The 27,259-nt window shown below is 34.5% G+C and overlaps 1 protein-coding gene across 3 annotated transcripts in view; it reads right to left on the reverse strand.

The window, feature by feature from the left end:
• LOC136034970 (vitellogenin-like) overlaps nt 1–27,259 on the reverse strand; it is a 72,481-nt gene that overhangs the window by 26,174 nt on the left and 19,048 nt on the right. For 2 of the 3 annotated variants that reach the window (XM_065716529.1, XM_065716530.1), the window contains exons 3-4: nt 17,909–18,109; nt 671–724 (exon numbers count right to left, since the gene is read on the reverse strand). In XM_065716529.1, coding sequence (XP_065572601.1) covers nt 671–724; nt 17,909–17,916 — 62 coding nt within the window. In that variant the 5' untranslated portion in view covers nt 17,917–18,109. Of the gene's footprint in view, nt 1–670; nt 725–17,908; nt 18,110–18,283; nt 18,321–27,259 lie in introns of those variants that run through there. The other variant, XR_010619307.1, reaches the window with a different exon arrangement.

Raw genomic sequence — 27,259 nt, forward strand, 5'->3', positions numbered from 1 at the left:
TAGTCTCAAATGACCAGATGGGAGGGCTCTCAAAGGATGTTTTACGCGCTACTACTACTGCTACAACTACCAATACTACTACCACTACTACTAAAAAATCTGCTTCTCTAATGAGCACCACTGAAGCCGAGAGTAAATTTCTAAGGTAAATTTGAGGCGTACGGCATCTAATAATCTAATCTTATTGAAATAATTGTCCTAGAAGATCGGTAGAGGGTGTATTTGAACGAAAATTAAAAGTTATATTGCCTTTATTTCGTGACCAAAATATCCTGATCCTGGAATCTGATACGGAGTAGAGACATTATGTTGAATTGAATCATTTATGGTTTCCACTTGTTTCCAAAGACTGTTACTGGTGATGGAATTTACTTCCACTTGCCCAACAATTCGAGTACTGTCATAATTTGGGACTTTCGAAACAATTGAAAAGGCTATAAAAGACATGTTGAAGACCATAACAGACTAAGCCCAGACTCAGGCTCTTACTTTCTCCATTTAGTTCTTCAGCTCAGAACGTTTTAATTTTTCACCCTGCCACCAAAAACAAATCCACCATATTCCTATTGTAGAATGAACTGATAAACAGGAAACATCTGAGCCACTGTTGATGATTCTTTAGATTAATTAAATCTGCGAGAAGAACTACGCAAAGACAAAGTGTACCTACCTGAGCCTGTTCGTAGTCAAAACTGCTGTAGTCAAAACTGCTGCGATAGTGTACCTAGAAAAACAGAATGTGCTCAATAAAGATTATTTTTCTCCACAATCGGTTCACAGGAGCTATTCCAGTATCATTATAAAGATCAGAGGAAGGTTATAGCCTAGGGAGAAGTAAAGTAGCCGTCACATCTTTTTTTGGGCTCTTCGAAGTGAGCAAAGAAGAAATCTGTTGGTACGACCTTAGACAAAGCAGCATAAGAAAGCTATGGAAAAATTAAAGCATAATAATGAGAAAGGACCATATATTCCGAAGGAGCAGGGATGTTCGGCAAAGCCACACAGCATCTGTTAATTATAAGAAAATATAAATATTCTATATTAGAAACTACAAATTCAACCTAAAAAAAGAAAATCAAATTTATGGAAGAGGTAGAAATGCATTTTTTGGATTCGATAGCATATGTTTTTAGTCAGGGAGTAAAAGAACAATTTGTATAATAATTTCTTTATCATACGGCGAGTTCCATGAGTATTTGTGGATGTTTTTATGTTGAAACAGAGATCCTCCAATGATGAGGTCATTTGTTAGAGCAAATTCAGCTAATAGTGATTCATTCTCGTTGAATGCAATGGAAAAATTATTTATGAAAATTAGGGCAAATTTTTATTTTTAAATAATCACTTATGTAGCTCCTTAAACCTTAAAAACTGATTTGTGTGTAATTTAATTGCATAGCTGATTCAGAACATAAAATTTGTTATCAATTAGACCTCACCAGAAGTATGCCACTTGCTTGAAGGGGCTTTGGCGCAATGTCGTAACCTTATACCCGCAATTAAGAAGAATATAATATTTAAGTTGAACCTTATGCACATTATACACGTCTCGTGTCTGTGATACTGCATCTCCATTTGGAAATTTGACTGTGCTGCAGGCTGGAATGGCAAATCTACCGTGAAATATCATCACCAATGGTTAGTAAAGGTCTGGCTTACCCCCTTGTTTTCGCTATGTTTGTTCAATGTTGTTCTGTTTTGTGCTTAGCATGATGATACTTATTAGAATAAGAGATGCTGTAGATGAAGTCTTTTGAGAAGAACAGCGTGTATTTGGAAAGGAGAGTATTGTCCTCAAGAATGTGTTGAACAAAATCTCACTCTTAGATTAATTATTAAGTGGTGTCTGAATACCGGATCGCTTAGAATTCCGTTTTATAGATTATAAATGTGAACTTCATTCAGCTGATATAAATGCTTTAGTTAAAGTTCTATCCCTGTATGACATACCAGATAAGTACATTAAAGGGGTTAGTGCTCTCCACAAGAACTATATGGCTTCGGTTTAAATAGGAAGTGAGGTTAGTACCTAGTTTCGAGTTGGGTCATGAGTTAAGCAGGGTTGTGTTCTCTCCCTAGTTTTAGGCCTCTCCTCCAGGAAAGCCCTAAAATGGAATTAAGACTTAAAGGGCAAAAATAAGGACTAAAGACATGGCTAGAAACAAAAAAGGGGCTTGTTGGCTATCTGAAACAAGAAGCAAAGTTAGGTTAATCTTAATAAGATGAAATAACCCAAAAAGCGAAGTTAGTTTAATCCTAATTAGATATAATAAAACATGATGATAAAACAATGCTTTAGAAAAAAAAAATACGGAAACCTTGCCAAGGTCTTGGAAACCTTACCTCACATATTCTTAGAAAAAAGGGGGCAACATTCCTCCGTAGAAATTTAATAAGATATTAGATGACAGCACGTCTATCATACCTAAAACTGAAGTTATAAGCCCCTATCCAGCCAAGTAGGAGATTTTTAACATTTTAGCGCCATATTAGATGTCTTTTTCTTTTAAGCCTTACAATATGTAATAATATGTAACAAAAAGACTTGCCCTTGTGACCACTAAATGTATAAAGAGAATCATCTTTTTTAAGGGCAATAATAATACCACACCCAGAGCAGTCTAAATTACCCCTTGGTCCAGCTGAAACCGACCCAAGTGCCAAAAATATTCTCTAGGTCGCAGTTCAAACTTATCTTTACAACATTCGACCAATTACTGTTGTGACATCTCGCTGTAAACTTTTTGAACTTCTCTGTAGAGATGATCTTGAAAAAACATGTTATACTCCTCCACATTAGTTCGGTTCACATAGGGAACAGGATGTGCAGATGTACTTATAGTCATGGCAAACGCTCTAATTGATGCGGAATCTGCTGGGAAATATTCTACTCATGCTAGTCATGGCATCAAACATGCTTTTGATTTTGAATTTGTTTACCCAGGCAGGAAGCATAGGGTAGAAAGACAGGTGGTAGGGCTTATGATGAATAAATAAGCTTCTAAGTCTTGTTTAGGCTCCTTGGTGCGCACTTTTAAAACCGAAATAAGCTTTTTTCGAGCAAGTGGAGACATATTCTTATCAGGCGGTAATTTTAATCGAATATACAGTCGAGAATACATGTACCGAAGCGTGAAAGTAGCTGCAGGGCTTTGTCTCGGCTGCTCCGTTTTGTTCACTCAGACGTAGTACCTATATGCACCAAAACCAGGATCAGGTCCGATGGGGGTTCCTTTTCCACTATAAACCTCAAAATAATACACTATACCACTGGCTATCCTTTCCCAGTTCATGTCACAGGCTCAAAAACAAGAAAGATTCAATACAATCATACCATTCGATGTTCAATAATATCATCTTCATATGCTATTTGCTGTATCCATGGATAATAATTTGATGGCCTCAAAAATATGAGAAAAGGGCTAATAGTGGGGTTCAACCTTAGGTGATTCATTCTTAGTGACCTTGAAACTTCACTTAGAAACTGTCTTACCCCCTCTAGAAGCAACTTCTAGTGACCATATGAGGGTGGATGAATTATCAAAAATGCAGACCAAATCGTGGGAGTAAGTAATAATTTTTTTTAGCCCATTTCTTCATATCACCGCAACAAAACCCAAAAAGCGCTTGTGGGACAAGGATGGGTCTTTTCTACTCTGAGCACAAAGTGTTTGCATCCATCACAGACTTTCTGAAACACAATAATAATACCAAACCTAGAGAAGTCTACGATACCATGGGTCAAGTGCAGCCGACAGTGCAGCTCATAAATATTCTGTAGGCCACAGTTCAATCTGACATTTACCAAATTCGACCAACTTCACTTCTTGGGTTATTATATGTTACTAAGATTAACCTAGCCTCGCTTCTTGTTTCCAATAGCCAGAAGGCCCCCTTTTTGCTTCTAGCCGTGTTTTCAGTCCTTAATTTTGCCCTTTCAGTCTGAATCCCATCTTAAGGACTCTCTGCAGGGCTACATGCTTTGGATTCAATTAGTGTGCTTTCGAAACAAAAAAGTTAACACATACCCTTTCCTTATTTAACTAGAAAGACAATATAGAAAATTTGTTCTATACATATATTTATGAAAATACGAAATAACTCCAAAGTACTTCTTTAACAACGAAAATATGCAGATTCCGGCTGAACTAGCCATTTCCGGCTGCACTGGTATATTTTTTATGTCAACGATGTTTACAAGAATCTTATTTTTATATTACAATCATGATTAGATAATCAAAAGCTTAGACTGATCAAAAAAAGAAAAAAAAAGTTGATTTACTGACTGTCCTCTGAAACTGAGAAGTCACCAAATTAGCTTTAAAGTAGTTGTAGATTGATTGTGTATCTCAGGATTTTCACTTGATAGCATGCTGAGTAAGTTTTTTGTAAGTTTATGTGAAATTCTAACTAAGTTTTGACTAAGTCCTTACAATAAGTTTTGACTAAGTTATGTGAGATTTTGACTAGCATTTTGACTAATTTTTGTAAGTTTGTATGTAGTTTTGTAAGTATATGTGAAACCATGATCAAGACATGAATTTTAAACCATAGGCCCTTGATGGTTGGCCAAAGCAAACTATATATGGCGATCTGTCATCCTTCATCCAAAGAACACGCCCTAGCTATCTCAACATATTTCTTTGTATAGCCCCAGGAGGGGGAATATATTCACTTTTTTTGTACAGCTTACTGTTCGAAATACGGTTAGTCGGAGAGGTTTCCTCCCTCCTCAAAAAAATACATCAAACTAATCATTTTCCGTCTGTCAAAGTGCCTACGTTTCCAAACCATACTTAACCCCTTTCTTCATTCTTTCTACTGGCTTAAAATTAATACAGGAAACAATCAGGTTTTGAGACGTGGAAATATCAGCTCTTATTGGCTTACAGATTTAAGTAAGCCATTGGAGGTAGAAAACACCTTTTACCACTTAATTTTGATCCAAAAAAAGTATTATTAATTTTGAATGTAAATCCAAAAAGGGTGTTCATGACATAACAGCGCGGAGGAAACGTTTTAGATATTTCAAAAGACGGCTTTTACAAAACATCCCTTTGTCCAGGCTATAATATTTGAGCTTTTAAAAGCCTCCAGTGTTTTCTCTGTGCATAATTTGAAACCTTTCTTCGGGTCTCTAGGCGGGGGGGGGGTGTTGACTCTAATGCTTTTGTTATCTGACAAGCAATATAATATATTGTAATATTATAAACAACGTATATTATACGTTGTTTATAATATAATAAAAAAAAGAATCATAAAGATATTTGAAGATGTGTCTTGTCATCAAGCTAACTTGAAACTTTCTTGTTTTTTAGATTGCTGCTTCACCTTCAATCATTCCTAGTCTTCCAGAAATTTTTCATCTTTGACAAGCAGTCATTTTGACATATCAACGAGGAAACTATTGACGCAAACGAAGAAAGTTTTGGATAAAACAAGCCAACTTAAAAGTCATCTGTAATAAGATTATGATTTACTAAGCCGTATAGAGTATTTTCTCATTTAGATTTGCATATGTAACAGATGTTAGTCCTTTATGGTCTAACGGACTTGCTCCACCAGTGCATCCCCCATTCTACTCAAAAATGGTAAGATCACCTATAAAAATATCTGCCGCCAAAATTTGGTCCTACGGGTTTTGGAGGCTTGTACGGTTTCCCTGTGATGACCAGCTGTTAGGTGTAGAGCGTTAATTCGTTCTACTTTGGTTCACTTGGTCATTATTCCAAGTCGAATTGTTATATTGTTTCCGTCGGCTGGTATAATTACCTCTTGTGTTCCAATTGTTTGTAGTTTGAGTTGTTATCCCAAGATACTGAGGCGTATTGCGTTGAAAATTTTGGGTTGAGTTTTGGTGATTACTTCTTGTTAAGGAGGTGTTCCCTCGATTACCTCTTGTGGCGTACCCGCTATAGTTTGTCCCCCTAGAAAAACAGTTGCTCGTCCCTCTAAAATTGGGGCGGTAACTGTTGTCTGCGAAACAGTTTCTGGTTATATGTCCTAAGCGATTGCAAGCGTAGCATCTTGTGGGTTGATCGCTGTTTGGTGATATTAACTGGTTGTTAGGGGCAAAACGTGCTTGTCTTTGAGATGTCTGGGTTCGAGTTTGACGTTGAATATGTTTTGTCGAGGATTCTTTTGAGAAAAACCACGGAGAAGAATCTCTTGAGGTTTTAGTAGTTTTTGTGTCTACATTATTTATTGAAAGTTTCTGTCAGTTTCCGACAGTGTTGTAAGACCATTGAGTGAAACTTTGTATTCGATCTTTTGACAAAACATTTTGTGGAAAAACCCTTTTTTTAAATTAATAACTCAAAAACAGTCACCATGCCGACCCTTATATTACAGCAGCCAGTAGCTTCTGAACAAAGTATGAAAACTCAACAATGAGGAGATTCAGAAATGATGACAAGCAAAATCAAGAGCCAGGGAAAAAAGAAAAAACAATCCAAATATTTCGATCGACGGCTTTTTTCTCTAGATTTATCAGTGCAAAATTAAGGCAAAGACTAAAATATAGATAAAAGTGTAACAAGAAAATAAAAAAAGACAAACTTAAAAATTCAGCAGTAAAATAAAACAAAAAGTTTTAAACGTGTCTTACATCCCACTTTAGCTGCAAATGGGATTATAATAAAAAACAACTAGCGTGATGCCAAATTTTTGGGACAGTTTTAGCCCCGCAAGCTGAAAATACTTCCGTGCTTTATTTTAAGTCCTATCCTTGTATGATTAAATAAAAAAAAACAAGTTTTTTTAACTGAAAGTAAGGAGCAAAATTAAAACTTAAAACGAACAGAAATTACTTCGTATATGAAAGGTGCTGCTTCCTCACCAACATCCCGCTCTTGACGCTAAAGTTTGACTCTTTCTCTCAACTCTTCTTTTTAAAACAGTAAAAAACTTTTGCGTAAAGAGCGAGATGTTGGTGAGGAAGCAGCCCCTTTCATATACGAAGTAATTTCTGTTCGTTTTAAGTTTTAATTTTGCTCCTTACTTTCAGTTAAAAAAACTTGTTTTTTTTATATTTAATTTCTGAACGTTTTTCAATCAATGCATGTTTTGATTTTGGCTCTCCGCAGAGGAATAATTTAGCATAACGAAAATATACTCTACGAACATATAGTTTCTGAGGTTCACTAAAAAACTGCCAAACCGGACAAAGAGAAAGGAGATGATGTACAACTAGGCTATTATAAATTTTCGCAAGATTTAATTTATCAATGTGTATAATATTAGATACTTTTTTGCTAAATGACTTTCTCATAATTTTGATTGAATGATTTTGAGAAAAAAGAGCGGGGGAGGAAGCCTAGTTGCCCTTCGATTTTTTGGTTAATTAAGATAAAGGCAACTAGAACTTTTAATTTTTTACGAATCTTTTTTTTAGTAAAAGATATACGTAACTTATAAATTAGCTTACGTAAAGAAGTTTTGTGTTCTCATGTTCTTATTACATATATGAGGAGGTTTGCCCCCTCGTCAGTACCTCGCTCTTTACACTAAAGCTTAGATTTTGTCCCAATTCATTAAGAATGACCCCTGAATCACCAAAGCCGTAAAATAAATAGTTGAAATTACTAAAAATACTTTAGCGTAAAGATCGGGGTATTGGGAGGAGGTGAGCTCCTCATATGGGTAATAATTTCCGTTCGTTTTAAGTTTTGATGCTGCTCTTTACTTCCAGCTGAAAAAAACTTTTTTATATTTCTTTTTTCATTGTTTTTTTTAATAATGCTAGTAAATCCTGCGCTCCCTTCATGGAAATTTTCTTCTACCATGACAAATTCCTCGATGGAAGGCTCCCCCAGCCTATCCCCCTATTCTCAACCCCTCCTCCCAACCAAAAAATCTTACTGAAAACGCCTAAACACTTCCCAATAACCATTACTATATGTAAGCACTGGTCAAATTTTGTAACTTGTAGCCCCTCCCCCAGGGACTTTGGGGGAGTAAGTCATCCCAAAGACATAGTTTTTATGGTTTTTGACTATTTTGAACAAAATGGCTATCTCACAATTTTGATCCGTTGACTTTAGGAAAAACATGAGCGTGGGAGGGGGCCTAGATGCCCTCCAATTTTTTTGGTCACTTGAAAAGGGCACTAGAACTTTTCATTTACGTAATGAGCCCTCTTGCGACATTCTAGGACCACTTGGTCGATACGATGACCCCTGGGGAAAAGAAAAAAACAATAAACACGCACCCGTGATTTGTCTTCTGGCAAAAAATACAAAATTCCACATTTTTGTAGATAGGAGCTTGAAACTTCTACAGTAGGGTTTTCTGATACGCTGAATCTGATGGTCTCATTTTCGTTAATATCCTACGACTTTTAGGGGATGTTTCCCCCTATTTTCATAAATAAGGCAAATTTTCTCAGGCTCGTAACTTTTGATGGGTAAGACTAAACTTGATGAAACTTATATATTTAAAATCAGCATTAAAATGCGATTCTTTTGATGTAGCTATTGATATCAAAATTCAATTTTTTAGAGTTTTGGTTACTATTGAGCCGGATCGCTCCTTACTACAGTTCGTTACCACGAACTGTTTGATATACCAGATAAGTACATTAAAGTGGTTAGTGCTATGTACGAGTTTTAAATAGGAAGTGAGGTTAGTATCTGGTTTCGAGTTGGACCATGAGATTAGTGGGGATGTGTTCTCTCCCCGTTTAACTGAATCTATCAATTAATAAGTGTCAATGACAAATGCACTCCAATGAACATACAGAGACAAAGGGATCTCAGCGGAGTCTTATATGGGGTCTTAGAATATTTTTGAACTTGGAGACAAATTTTTTCTGGGACTTTGGTCATTTTTGGGGGGCTTAAATTTTTTTTTAAATTAGAATTTTTTTTTATTCTTCAGACTTAGATTTTTTATTCAGACTTATTCAGACTTTAGATTTTTAGATTATTCTTAGACTTAGATTTCAGAACTTAGCAATATTTTGATTTAGAAAAGTTTTCAACATTTAAAAAAATACAAAATGAAGATGACATACATATGTTAGTCGTGATTTTTCTATTAGAAAAATAAGGTTTGTAGCGACATGTTTTTTCTCCAGATTCTTCTTCTATTTTCTTTCATCTACACAGACATTGTGGTATAAATAAAATAATAATATTTTTTAGTAGAGTTATTTTTTCCGGCTTTAAAAAACAAATCATAGTATTAGTATGCATAAATATGCTTAGGTGAACTGTTAGGTGAAAATTAAAGGTAGAACAAAAAAATTTAAGAAAATTAATGAGCTACATTAAATCTACAACTAGTGGAAACAGAGACATGTAGTAGTTAAAGTGGGAACTCTGGTTCTCCAATGTCCCAGATCTTTCTAGGAGCTTGCAATGATCTACATGTTATCCAAAACAACTCGGATGTTCCATACTTCAGGCTGAATACTGGATGTGTACAGCTGGATGTGTACAGACTGAATACTGCTACTGGGTGTGTTTCGAGAGGTCTAGACTACGTTTTGATGGGTTATTATAGCTGTGGGTTATACCTCTCTAACTATGGTTCTCCTAGGTCTCAGATCCCAGAACTATTCCATACTTTAATTTAACAAAAACAAATACACCGTATTGCTGATCCTGCAATGGCCATAATTATGCCATGATTCTGCAGCTTTTGGCTACTCTTGCACAAAGAGTGGTCTTTTTGCTTAAGAGAATATAGTAAAATGAATCATTAAAAAAATGTATTCTAGGTCTAAATTGTTTACCAGGGTCTACTATAATAGGAACGAAAAACCTGGGAGGGATTTCTACATATTTATGTTGTTTTTGTTTTTTTCTTCTTTTTTTTGGCTTAGGTTCATTAGGCCCTTTTATAATACAGTGCATATTCTAATTCTTTGATTTAGCTGTTGTTGTGCCAGTGCATTACAAAATTTTGCAATTTTTTAGAGAAGCTGCAAAAGGGAGTAAAATCTGAAGCTCCCTGATTATAAAAAAAGAGAAGTTATTTCTAAAAAGTAGACGGTTATAATGACGGTTATAATTATGAAATTCAGTATTCCTAATGCTGACCTATGAAGCCGCAGAGGTTTTTGCGAGTGGAAGTTTCTAAGTCAAATTTACCAGTTTTATTTGATTTATCATTTAATTGTACCTAATTCTATGCAATGGTTTTTGGCATAAACCATTAGCTTTATACATAAGAGAAATGTAAGGAAAGTGGAAAAATCGGTCAGTTTAACATCCTCCTCAAGATACCCTGGAAGTTTCATCTTGATGCGGTAGGCTGTTCCATGTGTATGCACATATCATATTATGATTTACTTAAACTTACCCCTCAAATTTACCTTAGATGTTGACTTCAATACTCTCAGCTTTGGTGGTACTCGTTACATAAGCAGTTGTTTTACTAGCAGTGGTAGTAGTATTGGTAGTTGTAGCAGTAGTAATAGCGTGTAAAATAAATGAAGAGCAGTGGTATAGGACATATAAATAATTTAAGATCAATTTTGATATTCGAGGTCACTTTACTAGCCTCATTGGAATCATTCAGGCCACATTTATAACCAACCGAATTGTCGGTAGGTAGTAAACAATTACACTGGGATACACAAAATATAAGCTCTACCTTCCTTTCAAATGTAATAGCTTACCAACTTATTGTTGACGGGATTGATGCAAGAGAGTTTTTATAAATGAAAATGTATGGCAGTTTCTTTGGTTGTAGCAAAAAACAACCTCCCAAGCTTATAAAGCGCTAATTTAAAAAATCAATATAATTTGGGAACAGGGCTGGTAACATTAGTAAGCACAAAAAAAGGAATATCGATGATTAAAAATAAGAAAAGGAAAACAAAAGAAAAAAGTTTTTCTAAAAATGTGCCATCGAAAAATTTGGAAAAGTGGAGACGTATTCGTAACGACCTCCAATATACCATCTTTAGGTGTATGAACAAATATAACTTTGTACCATCAGTTGTATCCGTCTCTATTCTTTTAGAATTAGAAGAAAGCACTTGTTCTTGTTTTCTTATTTTATTTTCAATTTTTTACTTTTCTTTGAAAAAGGAGAAGAGGTAGAAGTTAAATATGGTTCAATTCTGAATATGTGGATATTCACCAAATGTATATTTTAATATTTAAACATTTCTCAGAGCTATTACAAAATCCAGATTTTAGGGTTCAAAACTAATTGACTTGTCAATCACCAAGATCAGCAAAAGAAGGTGTGACAAAACTTCTATAACTTTGAACAAGGTTTGCCTCTTATTATGTTTATTATGTTTTATTGTTATATATGTATGTGTATGTGTATACATATGTAATATATATGTATTTATTATATTTATAATGAAACATATACTTTATTTATAATATAATAAAAAAAGAATCATAGCAATGTTGGAAGATGGGTCTTGTTATCAAGCTAACTTGAAACTTTCTTGTTTTTGAGCCCCTGAAATGAACTAGGAAAGGATAACTAGTGGTATAGAGTATGGCTTAACTAGTACTAACTTAAACTATTGTGCTTATTCTTCCCGCCAAGTTTCATCTCGATCCCTACGCTCTAAGTATTTTCCAAGATTCTTAGTTTCCACCTCCATACCCCCTGTTTAGCTATTACTCTAGCTACTGCAATACTCGGGTCAGCAATTATAAACTGTCAGATAGTTTATGTGCTGTTTTGCCAGGGTGGAAGGCAGAGTAAATATTTAGCAAAAAGAAGGAAGTGTGAAGGTACTTTTACTCTGTCAGTATTAGTTAACAGTATCCAAAATGGTTAAATATACCTTGCTAGGGTGACATATTTCCTTAATATAGTGTTCAATACCATGAAAATTGTGCCTGGTCCCTCCCCCATCCCCGAAATGGGTTACATGTTTTTTTAGGTTCCAATGATTGAACATCAAAAATTAGTAAAATATCTTAGCATTATCATAAATGAGATTCTCAGTTTCCAAACCCATAGTAAAACTTTATCCCAGATTATATCGCATAATTTGGGAGTTTGCACATATTTGCATACTAGAAAGGGGGGTAATTTTTTTGTTGTTCATATTTTTACTTACAAATAAAGTCAACTTACCACTTGATACCTCTTTTTTAAACAGTCTCTTCTGTTTTTAAATTGTTTATTACTAAATAATTTTCTTACTGATCTTCCAGATCAGTAGGAAAACTCCTCTCCCCAAGGACATTGTTCCTTATAAGTTTTAATGCTGCTCCTTACTTTCAGTTGAAATTTTATTTTTTTATTTTTTTTCCTATTTTTTTTTTAAATAATGCTAAAAAAGCCTGCTTCTTTCATTGGGGCCCTGAAGGAGGACTCAGGGCCCTGGAGGAAGACATTGAGGCCTGAAGGATAATGTGGGAACCTATTCATGTGCAAGATCTGGTATCCATAAAACTGTTATAAACGGGTAATAGCGAAGAGTATATTGTTGAAGTAATTACTTTAGATGATGATGGAATTGATATGTCAGAGAATAAGGACGAATAAAAAAATTATTCAGTTTCTCAGTTTCAGTTTCAGGGAGTACTTTTCCGATCGCCAAAATTGCTTTAGTCGATTAAAAGCTCCACTGGCTTGTCCAATCCTGGACTCTACCTACTTTTCGCTTGATCTAGTTCGTTTAAATGTACTTCCAAGGTATTTGAATTCTACTACCTGCTCTACTGAATTTTCTCCACACTTTATGCAAGTGGCGAGTCACTCATTGTCAAGTTTTTTGTCTTGTCCGAACTAATCTTCAATATCAAGAGACTTGTTTTCCTTTCTATGACATCGAGAAGCTCCTAAAGCCTTTCCTTGTTTGTCTCAGTTAGGGTGATGTCGTCGGCAGGACCCCTTATCATATGAAAGAAGTACAGGAGACAATCATCCTGACTTATTAAAACAATAGTATTCCACTTGTCCGCTTTCCACTTGTCCATTTCTTAGAAACCCCCGGAAATTTTTGCCATAGTCTCCCAACTGCTTATGCTCTTTCTAAATCTTGATATTTTAATGGTTTGCCAAACCAGAAGAGACTCCTCCTTTCTTCAAGTATCTCACAATTGTTTTCTCTTCTAGGAAGGGGACTGAGAGCCCCTCTGCCCAACCATGCCAGCATAGTGTGTGCATTGGTTTCACTTCATTGAATAAAAGTCATGATTTACCTCATACGGAATAATGCTGCATTGAATAAAATGTCTAATGCTAAGTTTCTTATCCAAAAACAGTGGGAGTTTAAACCAGGTTATCGATAATAAGGGGCGAATTCTTTAAACAAGGGAGGAGGAGTAACGAAATAACCTGATAAGGAATAACGCTACAGCTGCATTTTTTCAAAAACATGTTTTTAAATTTATCTAATGCTAAGTTTCTTATCGAAAAACAGTTGGGGTTTAAGCCAGGTTGTCCATAATAAACGGCGAATTCTTTACACAAGGGAAGAGGAATAACGGAATAACCTCAAACGGAATAACGCTAAAGCTGTATTTTTTCAAAAACTTGTTTTTAAATTTATCTAATGCTAAGTTTCATACCCAAAAGCAGTGAGTGTTTAAACCAGGTTGTCCATAAAAAAAGGGCGAATTCTTTACACAAGGGAGTAAAAATAACAGAATAACCTCATACGGAATAACGCTACAGTTGTGTTTTCTTAAACACATTTTTTTTTTAATTTATCTAATGCTAAGTTTCTTATCCAAAAACAGTGAGTGTTTAAACCAGGTTATACATAATAAAGGGTGAATTCTTTACACAAGGGATGAGGAATAACGGAATAGCCTCATAAGGAGTAACACTACAGCTGTATTTTTCAAAGACATATTTTTAAATTTATTTAATGCTAAGTTTCTTATCCAAAAACAGTAGGGGTTTAAACAAGGATGTCCACTATAAAGGGCGACTTCGTTACAAAAGGGAGAAGAAATAACGGAATAACCTAAGACGGAATAACGCTACAGCTGTATTTTTTCAAACACATGTTTTTAAATTTATCTAATGCTAAGTTTCTTATCCAAAAACAGTGAGTGTCTAGACCAGGTTGTCCATAATAAAGGGCGAAATCTTTACACAAGGGAGGAGGAATAACGGAATAGCCTCATACGGAGTAACACTACAGCTGTATTTTTCAAAGACATGTTTTTAAATTTATTTAATGCTAAGTTTCTTATCCAAAAACAGTAGAGGTTGAAACCACGTTTTCCATAATAAAGAGCGAATTTTTTACACAAGGGAGGAGGAATAACGGAATAACCTCATACAGAATAACGCTACAGCTGTATTTTTTCAAAAACATCGTTTTAAATTTATCTAATGCTAAGTTTCTTATACAAAAACAGTTGGGGTTTGAACCAGGTTGTCCACAATAAAGGGCGAATTCTTTACACAAGGGAGGAGGAATAGCGGAATAACCTCGTACTGAATTACGCTATAGCTGTATTTTTCCAAAAACTTGTTTTTAAATTTGTCTAATGCTAGGTTTCTTATCCAAAACAGTAGGGGTTTAAACCAGGTTGTCCATAATAAAGGGCAAATTCTTTACACAAGGGAGGAGGAATGCAATTTTTTCCAGGAAGAAGTGTGAAAGCCTCTACGCGTCGAATAAAGAAAAAATCTCCCCCTTTGAGAATAAAAAAACTCCTCCTGGGTGTGGCCTAGATGAGAACTAGTGTATTTTTTTTATTATTGTTTTTGTATGCTTTGAGTGACATTTGAAATATTTTAAAAATTCTCATTATACAACATATACAACTTTGGTAAAACAGAATCGAAATATCTAAATTTCTTTGATGTATTTTAGAATGCAATATTTAAAATTATTTTCCTTTCAGCCTAGCACCTTAAAAGCAGAAGAACAATATTTGGATTATCACCAGAAAATTTTGCATATTTCTTTTGATTTTGGTGGTCTTTTAGCGGATAATATTGATAATCACCGTTCTTTAAGGTGCATTTAAAACTTGAAAAGAAGTCCAATAAAAATACTTGAATTTTCCATTCTTTTCACGATACTTTCTGACTGAGTCCCCGGGAAAATCCAGAATCTTTAAATCTGAATACATGTTATCTCGATTCAAGAAGCGTGATTTTTGAATTGAGATAGGTGTCATATGCATTTACAATTAACAACACAGCTTGGATATACATTACAATTATGAAAACTCGATTTATTTTTGGGACACAGTGTGCGGTAACGATGCTAGCGGCTGGAGACAGGAAACTGGCAGTCTGAATCTAAAACATCGGAGCGATTGGACAAATAAAACAAAATTGCGTTCCCGCCTATGGTGTTGCAGCAAGATCTAGGAGGCGCCAACTTCAGAGATCTGTACCAAAAGCTTCTCATGGGCAAGATAGGAGTTTTCATTACTGTATTGTATATTTAAGCTGTGATTAAATATTAATCATAAAGTTAGCTGAGTGATAACCGTTTGCGTGTCCTAATGCTGAGGCAATAGTCACAGACAAAGCAGCAACTAGCTATGTCGAGTAAAATTTTGATATCAGACTCATTTTTAAAAAATATTTTTGAAGGATACAAACTTTGCAAGAGAAAACTTAGATTCTATGGCATAATATACTATACGGGAGTATTATATAAGTGAGTATCATAACACGTGAGTTTTGTCAGAGAGCAGTGTACTTTAAGTTTAGTTAAGTATATATATTATATATATATATATATATATATATATATATATATATATATATATATATATATATATATATATATATATATATATATATATATATATATATATATATATATATATATATATACATGTATATAACCAATCCTTACTTACAGTCCATTACCAATATGAAAATTCCTTCTTTTCAGTAATAGGTTTACTGTTGAGCCGAGTCACTCCTTACTTACAGTCAATTACCAATATCAAAATTGTTTCTTTTCAGAATTCGGGTTACTTTCTTCACAATCAGTTAATGGCTATAGTTTTCGCTAATGTGCGAAAATATGTATGTTAGTCAATATTGTTAACATCATCCTTTTTCAGGACCACATAAAATGCCTCTAGACAACAAAGTCAGTATCTACTTTTGATAATTTTCGATTATTTAATTATGATTAAGTAATAAAATAAGATTCTTGTAAACATGATAGAGACTACCGGTCCCTCTATCCTCACTCTTCGCGATAAAGGTTTCAATACATCCCAATAAAATCATTAAATAACCATGTAGGTAAGTATTTCTGTAACCAACAGTATTTTAAAAATGGATGTTGGAGTAAAGTGAAAAGTAAAAAGAATATAGCCTGTAAGGAATTAAAATTAAAGTACAACATAAAAAAAATAACGAAAGCAAAACATAAAAAAAACATTTTTATGTCCACCGATTACAAGTCAGGAAAAAAAAATAACTGAGAGGATCATTGGTAGTAATCTTTTTTGTAGTATCAGCCCTCAGATCTTTAGTGGTGTCATCAGGCAGCACTAGCTGGTTAGGAAGTCCAAAACTAGAAATAATTTTCAATTTCTATACGGTCTTGGTAAATATAATAAAAATTTACAGTATTTGGTAAATATAATAAATATAATTATATTTACGAAGGTCTTTTTTCCACATTAAAGGCTAGAAACCAGACAAAAACAAAATTGCTAGAGAGCAAAAAATCAGGCTAAACCTAGATTAGACTAACTAGGCTAAAACTAGACTCGAAGACTCCACCTTCCACTATGTGGTGATATTTTACCATAATAGATACGGATACACTGTAAAGCACTAGCAGCCAGAGACGAGAATGTAACCAAAGACGCAACAGAAAAAGTAATACCCAGCCATTTCATCTTTGAAAAAGAGTTGAGTAGAGTTGTATCCACACGCCAAGGAGGAGCGAGGCTAAAAATATTAAAACAAAGAAACTCACATTTTGGAGTATTTATATTTCAACTTTACTCCGGGCATCAGTTGGACCGTGCAGATTTTTATCAAGGCCTGACCTAGTACGGCTAATTATTACTACGTCATCAATATAAGATATATCACTAACACTAGCATTTTTAAAACAAGATAGGAGAGAACATTTGCAGATAACCAGCAAGAACACAATTTGAAAAATATATGGAGACAGCGCACCAACTTGTCTGACTCCATTATCTAATGTGATTGGCTCATATATCAGACATCCATTTCAACAGAACAAACAAATTACAATATCATTATTGAAGAGCATTTACAACAGAAAAATTGACTCCTCCTTGAACTAGGCAATAAAGCGCTTGTGAATGAATGACATTGTCAAAATGTCATTGTCATGACATTGTCTTGAACAAGGCAATAAAGCGCTTGTGAATGAATGACATTGTCAAAATTTAAGTTGATTGGTTTTGTCTGCATTTTCTTAGGCGCTCTTTGCCTTTAAAATAAGGTATATTGGAAGCAATTTTCAGTGGAAATTGTTCTTAATTAATGTGAAAAATTGTAGATTAATTTTAGACTCCTTACCTGCATTTTTTAATTTTGTTCGTTTTTTTAAGGTGTGAGAAATTAAATAACATTCTAATGTGCTAGTCTCTTATGGCACTTTGGATATTGAAGTATTTTTCAAACTTACATATCTAGTCTTACAGTCTAAATTTTGCTACATGCCTCTTTGTCTTCTCTGTTATTGGTCTGCATTGTTTTGTAACATCGATGTTTCTTTTTCTTTTTTTCATACCTGTCTGTCACTATTCCAAATGCACACATTTCCACCCCATTCCCTTAGTATTTCAGGTTCAAGTAGCCCGTATTCGTCAGTTCCCAACTAAAACCAAAGTGTCAGTATTGGTATTAACCGCTATATAATCAGTTTAAAGAATATTACCCATTATAGCCAATTTGGCGATACTGGCACTTATATCATAAATCTTGTTTGTTGTAAAGAAAGCTGAGGGATTTGTAGTAACCGCAATATGATTAGTTTTTAGAATGCATTTTATCTTACCTTTTCATTAGATGCTCTTACTTTAGTTTTGCTTATCTGCAAGCTAAAGTCGCACGGGTTCAGAACATTAACAGTAGCGACACCGGCTGAGAGTGACGATGGCGAAATCTTTGCTGGTGCCAATTATAGCCGTGTCCGTTACTGTGTGAAATTTGTATACATATGCTTTTCCAACTTCATAGAAGAACTTAGGATTCATAGCTGTAAAAAATTGTGATTAATTGAGTTTGGTATAGCCCACCCACAAATGAAAAATTATATTAGGTTTTAATATTTTAACTTGAGTAACTTTGAACAAGCTGGGATTCTTAGCTGTGGGATAAGGCTTTCAAATACCAATGATGTCTTAAAAAATATTTTTTTAAAATATTTTTAGCCTTTCCAGCTTCATAGGAGAACTTGGGATTCATAGCTGTAAAAAAAAAGTTATTAAATGAGTTTGGTATAGCCAAACCTAAAATAAAAAATTATATTAGGTTTTAATATTTTAACATGAGTAACTTTGGAAAGTCTGGGATTCTTAAATGTGGGTTATGGCTTTAAAATGTCAATGACGTCAAAAAAAAATATTCTTAGCTTAGGTCTAATTATGCCTAACAGCCACAATTGTCTAAGAGGTTTGCTTTACCTATTTCAAAATTATGAGGTTTGGGGACATATTCACATTTTTGTACGTGTTGTGACGTTGAACAATGCAAACTAATAAGAAGACCTAATAATTGTGTTGCGAGAGCAAGACTTTGGTTTTGTCCCGGTTTTTTTTTTTTTTTTTCCTATGCCGCAGATCTCGGCTTATTTCTGGAAACTGGTAAGGGTCTAACGTGTGGGGTTTTTACGGAAAGTGTGGACCTCAGGCCGGATTGATGACTATGGCGTTACATTTTGGAAAGCTCCGCAGAACTCTTGCCTGGTGCCAAAAAGGATGGTTTTTGCTTGTCCACGAGCCAGAGACTATGGTGTGCGAAGTGAAAAGGAGTTATATAGCCTATGTCAGAGAGAAGTATCTGAAGTTGTGTAGCAAATCTTTCGTTTCATTAAACCTTATTTCTGCTTTTGAGTGGAAAGCTCTGTTCTAGCAGGCAAGCAGGCAGGCACCACTTTCAAACTGAAGATGGACTAAATTCTGTGTTCAATATATGCGGCAGTTAACCGGCCTCACCGCAAATAAATCTTCTTTGAGTGATAAACAGAAATATTGACAGAAGGAAAAAAGCGGCATTTTCCCACGGGTCCGAAAGGGCTGCCATCTATTGTTTCTACCCATTTCTGTTCGTGATTCGGCTGGGTTTATCATTTGATTTTCAGACTTGGGATTGAGGTAAAGAAATGTTATCAGATGTACCTCTTAAAATTTAAAATTTCTGTCATTGCTAAAGAAATTGGAGCTTATCCTTTGCTCCTTTCTAAGTTGTGACGTTAGAAAGTTGGCCTGCGGCAAAAAAAATCAACTTATAAACTAAGACAGATAGAATTTTTTTTTAAGACAATCGATAGCTCTTGATGAGATGATCAAAGTATATGTCATCCATTTTTCGGTACAAAAATTCCTTCATGAGATATACTAGTTTGAAAGTTTCAAGGGGTTGACAACTTCAGTAGTAGGGTACACACGGAAACCAAAAATAGGCCGATACCAATTGTGAGACAAGTAGAGGACTTGTAAGCAACAGTCGGCTGTTAGACCATAATTATCTTCGGCAATAAGGGGTTTAAAACTTTTGCTAGTTGGTTTACTTATTATTTGTTTCCGGTGTATTTGATGGCAAGACCAATTTGTTTCCAGTGGTAAGACATGCAGGGGACTTGTAAATAATAATCGTCTGTTAGGCTACAATAATCTTCAGTGAAGAGGGGTTTGTAAATTTTTCTAGTTGGTGTGACCTACCCATACTCATTGTAACCTAGAATTAAGTGTTTACGCAACGGGTACATACGATAACGTAAAACGACGAGGCAGTTTCGTAATAATTAATAGTGTGTCATGTATGGTATTTTGATCCTGAAAAGTTACAGATACCTTTATAATACCAACTAGATCATATAAGATACTGTTTCAAGTTTTCATCCGTCACGATGTCTACGATTGATAAGGATAACGTTCAACTGGCTGCAAAGTCAATTTAGTCCCTTCTTTCGGTATTATCGATAGCTCTTGATGAGCTGATAAAAAATATGTCATAATAGTTTCTTCATAAGTAATAGTGTCATTTATAATATTTTGATCCTGAAAAGTTACAGATAGCTTTATAATACCAACTGGATTATATAAGACATTGTTCTAAGCTTTCATCCATCGCGATGTCTACGATTGAAAAGGATAAAGTTCAACTGTCTGCAAAGTCGATTTAGTCAATTTTTTTATTGTTGTTTTTTTAACGCTGAGGAATAGCCTTTAATCCTGTGATTACTGATCGTGTTCTTCTTTGAACCTAACGTTTCAAAAGCTTCGATAGGCTAAAAACTCCAGCATTTAACTGATAGCAAAGGAACAAAACCAAAGTGTTGCTCTTGCAACACTTTATTCGGTGAAGCCGGACAAAGGTTGCCGCAACACTTCACGTTACTCAGGCAATGTAGGTCTAGTTTAAATTTGATAACGCTTCTCGACGGCATATTTTTGAAAGCTAACAAACTGGTGAATCCCAAAAACAAGCGAACAGCCAAAAGGGAGATACAACTTAATAATTGGTTTGGGGCCTTGTTATTTTCTCATTAAATTTGGCACGCGCTTCGGTCCTCGGTATTATCGATTAAGAAGAAGTGTTCAATTCTGTTGACAAAAGAGCTTTAGCAAAGGTCTTACTTATATATGGTATACCAGACAAATACATTTAAGTGATTTGTGCCTTGTACAAGAAAAAACTACTTCGGTTAAGGTAGGAAATGAGGTTAGCAACTGGTTTTGTATTAAATCAGGAGTTAAGCAGGGCTGTGTTCTATCCCCTTTTATATGAATAATTATGATGGACTTCGTCTTAAGGAGCACGGGAAAGGCAATCGGAGACACGAAATCAAATAGGGAGGAAAAACTCCTCTGGACTTAGCTTATGCTGATGATTTAAGCATATTAGATGAAAGAGTGAGCAAAATGAATGATTTTTTAGAGGTCTTACGAGTTCAGAGTGCTAGAATAGGTTTGAAAATTAATATTAAGAAGACTAAGTCTCTAAGGCTAGGAGTAAGTGAAGACGAAAATGTGACGTTAGGTACTAAAAAGATTGATCAGGTGGGCAGTTTCACTTACCTTGCTAGTATCAAACAGTTCGTGGTAACGAACTGTAGTAAGGAGCGACCTGGTTCAATAGTAAACGAAACTCTAAAAACAGAATTTTAATACTAATAGATACATCAAAGGAATCAAAATTTTATGCTGATTTTAAATATACAAGTTTCATCCAATTTAAACTTATTCATCAAAAGTAACAGGCCTGAGTAAATTTGCCTTATTTTGGAAAATAGGGAGAAACCCCCACCTAAAAGTAATATAATCTTAACGAAAAGCACACCATCGCATTCAGCAGATTAGAGAATCCAACTGTAGAAGTTTCAAGCTCCTATCTACAAAAATGTGGAGCTTCGTATTTTTTACCAGAAGACCGATCACGAGTGCGTACTTATTTGTTTGTTTTTTTGTTTTTTTTGTTTTTTTTCAGGGGTGATCATATCGACCAAGTGGTCCTATAATTTCGCTAGAGGGCTTCTTCTAACGAAAAATAAAAGTTCTAGTTTCCTTTTAAAGTGACAAGAAAGTTGGAGGGCACCTGGGCCCCCTCCCACGCTCATTTTTCCCAAAGTCATAAGATAAAAATTTTAAGAGAGCCATTTTGTTCAGCATAGTTGAAAAACAAAATAACAATGTCTTTAGGGCTGACTTACCGCCCCACAGTCCAGGAGGAGGGGCTGCAAGCTACATACTTTGACCAGTGTTAACCTACCATAATGGTTATTGGGAAGTGTAGAGACGTTTTCAGGGGGATTTTTGGTTGAGGGAGGTTGAGGGGAAGGGGCTACATGGGAGGACATTCCCTTGGAGGAATTTGTCGTGGGGGAAGAGAAATTCCATGAAGGGGGTGCAGGATTTTCTAGCATTATTTTTAAAAAATGAAAAAATCAACTGAAAGTAAGGAGCAGTATTAAAACTTAAAACGAACAAAGACTATTACGTATAAAAGGGGCTTATCTCCTCCTAAATACCTCGTGCTTTGCACTAAAGTATTTTTAGTAATTTCAACTATTTATTCTGTGGCCTGTGTGATTCAGGGGTCACTCTTAAAGATTTGGGACAAATTAAAGCTTTAATGTAAAGAACGAGGCATTAACGAGGGGGCAAACCCCTTACATATATGATAAAAATATACGAATATAGAAGTTCGTTACGTAAGTTAGTTCTTAAATTAGGTATATTTTTTACCAATTAAAACGTTCCTTAAAAATTAAAAAATCTAATTGCCTTTATAACTAGCCGAAATATTGGAGGGCAACTAGGCACCCTCCCCCACATCTTTTCAAACAAATTGTCTTATCAAAAATAAGAGAACGCCATCTAGTAAAAAAAAATTAATTGGCAGATGCCGTTTTAATTATTCATGTGTGGAAAGCCAAAATCAAACTTGCATTAATTCAAAAACGTTCAGGAATTAAAATTTTAAAAACAAATTTTTAACTGAAAATAAGGAGAGACATTACAACTTAAAGCAAACAGAAATTACTCCATGTATGAAAGGGGATGGTCCGTCTTCAACGCCGTGCTCTTTACGCTGAATTTTTTTTATTGTTTTAAAAAGTATAGTTGAGAGAAAGAATCAAACTTTAGCGTAAAGAGCGGGGCGTTGAGGAGGAAACAGCCCCTTTAATAGGTTCTAGTCACTTTTTGCGGTCTCTGTTAGGTTTCACCAAAAAAAAGCAAAGTAAGTAAGACGGCACTAGACCCTTAAGGTCCAAATCGGCGGTGCTGATCTCCGTTTCACGGCCACTCAGCCAGGAAATGCAATGGGGGGTTGGGGCCACTCACCCTCTGCATTCACACACCCTTTGTGATTACCTTCCCTGGTCCATAGGTTTTACCAATGTCCTATACCACCAAAAAGTATTATAACTAAATTTAGGTTTATCAAGGGAATCTGTCTGTATTACTACAAAAGTTAAATGGAAGGCAAAAGTCTTCATTTCGTAATAAACAAGGAGGGGAAATTTTAAATTTTAACTTCTTTATGCTGTCGAAATGATATTTTGGGATTTTGCTGTCACAACAGGGCTGAAAAGCAAAAAATTTACTTCTTTTTACTGTAAAAAATTTGCTTTTGAGCCTTGCTACTGGAGCAAAAAAATTGATATCATTACTATTTACAAATTTACTAATTTACGTCATTACATTTTACTAAGCATGTTTATAACAATAATGTAACAATATAAACAATAATGTTTTACAACATTGTTGTTTTTTAAGGGATATGTATTGTAATATCAAGGATGTTAAGTGATGAGAGATGTTAAGGGAGAAGAGAAGTTGAAATCTGTACATAATGTATATAATACCCGGTGAGAAGTGATCCAAGCGCCAATCTCTCGAGTGTATGTTAAATCAGTGCCATATGAGGAGTTCTCTAGTTTGGTTTTGTGTCCGTACAAAGTGAAGAGAAGCGAGTGTAGTACCTTCTCTGGGAGACGTTAGTAACAGTACTAACAGTTGGGTCTCCACTGCCAGTAAGTGATAAGAATCTTTTTCTAGGGAAAAGGAGGATGTAATATCATGGATGTTAAGTGATGATATGCCTGCTTGCTGTCCTTGTCCTTATTTGATGTTAACTGCTTGCTGTTGCTGTATAATGCCTTTTGTTCCAGATGAACGGGTTTAAATAAATCATAACATTGGTAAAACGCTACATGTATAATAGAAAGTAAATGAGATGCACAAAAATTATTAGTTTAAGTTTTAGATTTTGATGACGAAATGGTGGCCATTTTACTGCTTATTTTCATCTAATTAAAGCTCCGCGATATATGAAATATCACCTCCTCTGTTCAGCCTAAACATTAAAATAAAGCCCAAATTCTTTAGAACTTTAATAAAAGCTCGTATAAGTATATGCTTAAAACTAAGCATATGAGTTCAGACTCTCTTTCCGCGGTCGGAATAATCTTTTAAGAAAAATAAATTTACGAAAAATTGTTCATAAGAGAAGGCAAATAACCAAGTGTTTATTTTTTTTATCTAGCTGGTATAGATGGGTTACTGAATTCTCAGTTTGAATCAGCGGAATGGGATCGATTTTTTCTCAAACATTTACCAATAAACTGTTGATAAAAAGTGGAAATTCAGACAACTTGAGTTAACTATAAAAATAGAATACAACTACAATATTACTTCAGAATTTCTCACTTTTTCAATACCAGCCAGTCACAAAGTTTGGTTATGTTTTGTATAGGGGTTACATATATTTATCCATAAAATTGTCTAAACTGCTATATTTACAATAATATTTCCACAATTAGTTGTTTACAAATCAAAATTGTTGCAGGACGATTCTCTTGCTTAATACTAAATCTGAATCAAATTTCAAATTTCCATTTTTGTGCTCAATAGAAGTGTATCGAGATTTAAACGTTTGAATTGTATATCTAGAAATCACGAGATTTCAAAAAATATTAATTATAAATCTACCGCAGCTTGAAACCCTGAGAATCTAAATCACCAATCTATACTTATCAAATACGAAAATAACAAACACATAATTATTTGTTTTTTTACGGAGTGTTTTTTTTACTTAGTTTGAAGCAAATACCTACATGCTGACGATTTCTGACATTTCTGACGATTTTGGTCTTTATTCGAATATTTTACGTTAAATAGAAGAGATACATTAACCTTTGTTTTAAATATCTTCTAAGCAATTCTCTCTTTTCGTTTTGTTTTTCTTGTTACATTCCTAAAAGAACTAGTATTTAATGCCTAATATATATTTTACGAATATACAAGTAGTATATTTATCCTCATTTCCTACTCTTCATTACTATCATAGCCACTAAGTGATGCCACAAAGTTAGGCGACATGCTAAATGATTTGACCTAAAAAAAATTGTCAAAAATAGTGCATGACCCCAAAAAATTGGCTTAAGACCATTTTTTATTTTTGACAATAGAAAGCTTAACTCACTCGCTATAGTGGTCAGAAGTGCAAAGGCAAAACATTATCCAGAAATATTAAATATCATTTTTTTTTATAGATTGTGAATAGCTTATTTTATAACGGGGTGGTTTTTATAACTTATTATTTTTGTATCAATATTTTTATATTATTTTAATTTCAACAGATTTATTAGAACTTTAACCCTCTCTAGATTTTAGATTAATTTTACGATCATTTCCACTGCCTAGCTACGACACATAATTGTCGAGGTTCCCTTTAAATTGCAGGTATTTCTTTGTTTGCAAGTTTATCCAAGCGAATTATTTCGTCTCCCCCTAAAGAAAATCCAGGATCCTCCCCCAGTTGGTCAGGAAACTTTTTATGCTGAATCAGAATACTTAAATAAAATTCTGCAATCACCCAAACCTATCGAACAATGTTTATTTTTCAAACTCCGTAATTTTGGTAATTTTGATATTTTAGAAGATTTTTATTACTGATATTGTCTTGGGAAGCATTTCAATGTAGCTTTGAATACTAAACTCAAAATCAGTATCAGACTTTCTTTCACATTTATAATTCCTGCTTTGAAATGCTAAGGATATTTTAAATAGAAATAGTATCAAATATTTTGATTGATGAAAATTTCTGGCCACTCATTCCAATTTAGAATTACATAAAAAAAACTAGTTTTTTTAACTGAAAGTAAGGAGCGACATTAAAACTTAAAACGAACAGAAATTACTCCGTATATGAAATGGGTTGTCCCCTCTGCAATCCCTTGCTCTTTACGCTAAAGCTTTTAATTGTTTTAAAAAACAGAATTGTGGCAAAGAGACAAACTTTAGCGTAAAGAGCGAGGGATTGCGGAGGAGACAACCCATTTCATGTACGGAGTAATTTCTGTTCGTTTTATGTTTTAATGTCGCTCCTTACTTTCAGTTAAAAAAAAACTAGTTTTTTTATATAATTTCTGAACGTTTTTGAATTTATGCATGTTTGATTTTGGTTCTCCACACATTAATTATTAAAATGAAATTTGCATATTAATTCCTTTTTTGGCTAAATGGCTTTCTCTTAGTTTTGATCAGACGATTTTGAGAGATAAAGGGTGGGGAAAGGAACTAGTTGCCCTGCAATTTTTCGGTTACATAAAAAGGCAACTATAAATTTTAATTTTTAACGAATGTTTTTATTAGTAAAAAATATACGTAAATTATAACTTACGTAACAAACTTTTATATTCTTAAATTTTTATTATGTATATGAGGGGGTTTGTACCCTCGTTAATACCTTGCTCTTTACACTAAATCGTAAGTTTTGTCCCAATTTTTTAAGAATGACCCCTGAATCAGAAAGGCCGTAGAATAAATAGTTGAAATTACTAAAAACACTATAGCATAAAGAGCGAGGTATTTATCTCCTCCTAATTACCTCGCTCTTTATGCTAAAGTATTTTTAGAACCCCTCATATGCGTAATAATCTCTGTTCGTTTTAAGTTTCAATGCTACTCCTTACTTTCAATTGAAAAAACGTTTTCATGTTTATTTTTTCATTGTTTTTGTATAGTAATTTTACAAAATCCTGCGCCCTTTTCATTGAATTTCTGTTCTCCCATGACATATTTCTCCAAGGAAAGATCCTCCCACATAGCCCCCTCGCCTAAAACCCACAACCCCACCCCCAAAACTAAAAAAAATTCCCCTGAAAAGGTCTGTACACTTCCCAATAACCATTATTATATGTAAACACTGGTCGAAGTTTGTAACTTGCAGCCCCTCCCCCAGGGACTGTGGGGGATTAAGTCATTCCCAAAGACATAGTTATTATGGTTTTTGACTATGCGGAAAAAATGGCAATCTCAAAATTTTGATCCGTTGATTTTGGAGAAAAAATGAGCGGGGGAGGGGGCCTAGGTGCCCTCCAATTTTTTTGGTCACTTAAAAAGGGCACTAGAACTTTTCATTTGCGTTAGAATGAGCCCTATTGCGACATTCTAGGACCACTTGGTCGATACGATGACCCCTGGGGAAAAAAAAAAACAAATAAACACGCACCCGTGATTTGTCTTCTTGCAAAAAATATGAAATTCCACATTTTTGTAGATAGCAGCTTGAAATTTTTGCTATAGGGTTCTCTGATATGACGAATGCGATGGTGTGATTTTCGTTAAGATTTTATGACTTTTAAGGGTTGTTTCCCCCTATTTTCCTTTTTGATGAC

Source organism: Artemia franciscana, chromosome 13 (genome assembly GCF_032884065.1).
Source record: "Artemia franciscana chromosome 13, ASM3288406v1, whole genome shotgun sequence".
In the NCBI taxonomy this organism is placed as follows: Eukaryota; Metazoa; Arthropoda; class Branchiopoda; order Anostraca; family Artemiidae; genus Artemia; species Artemia franciscana.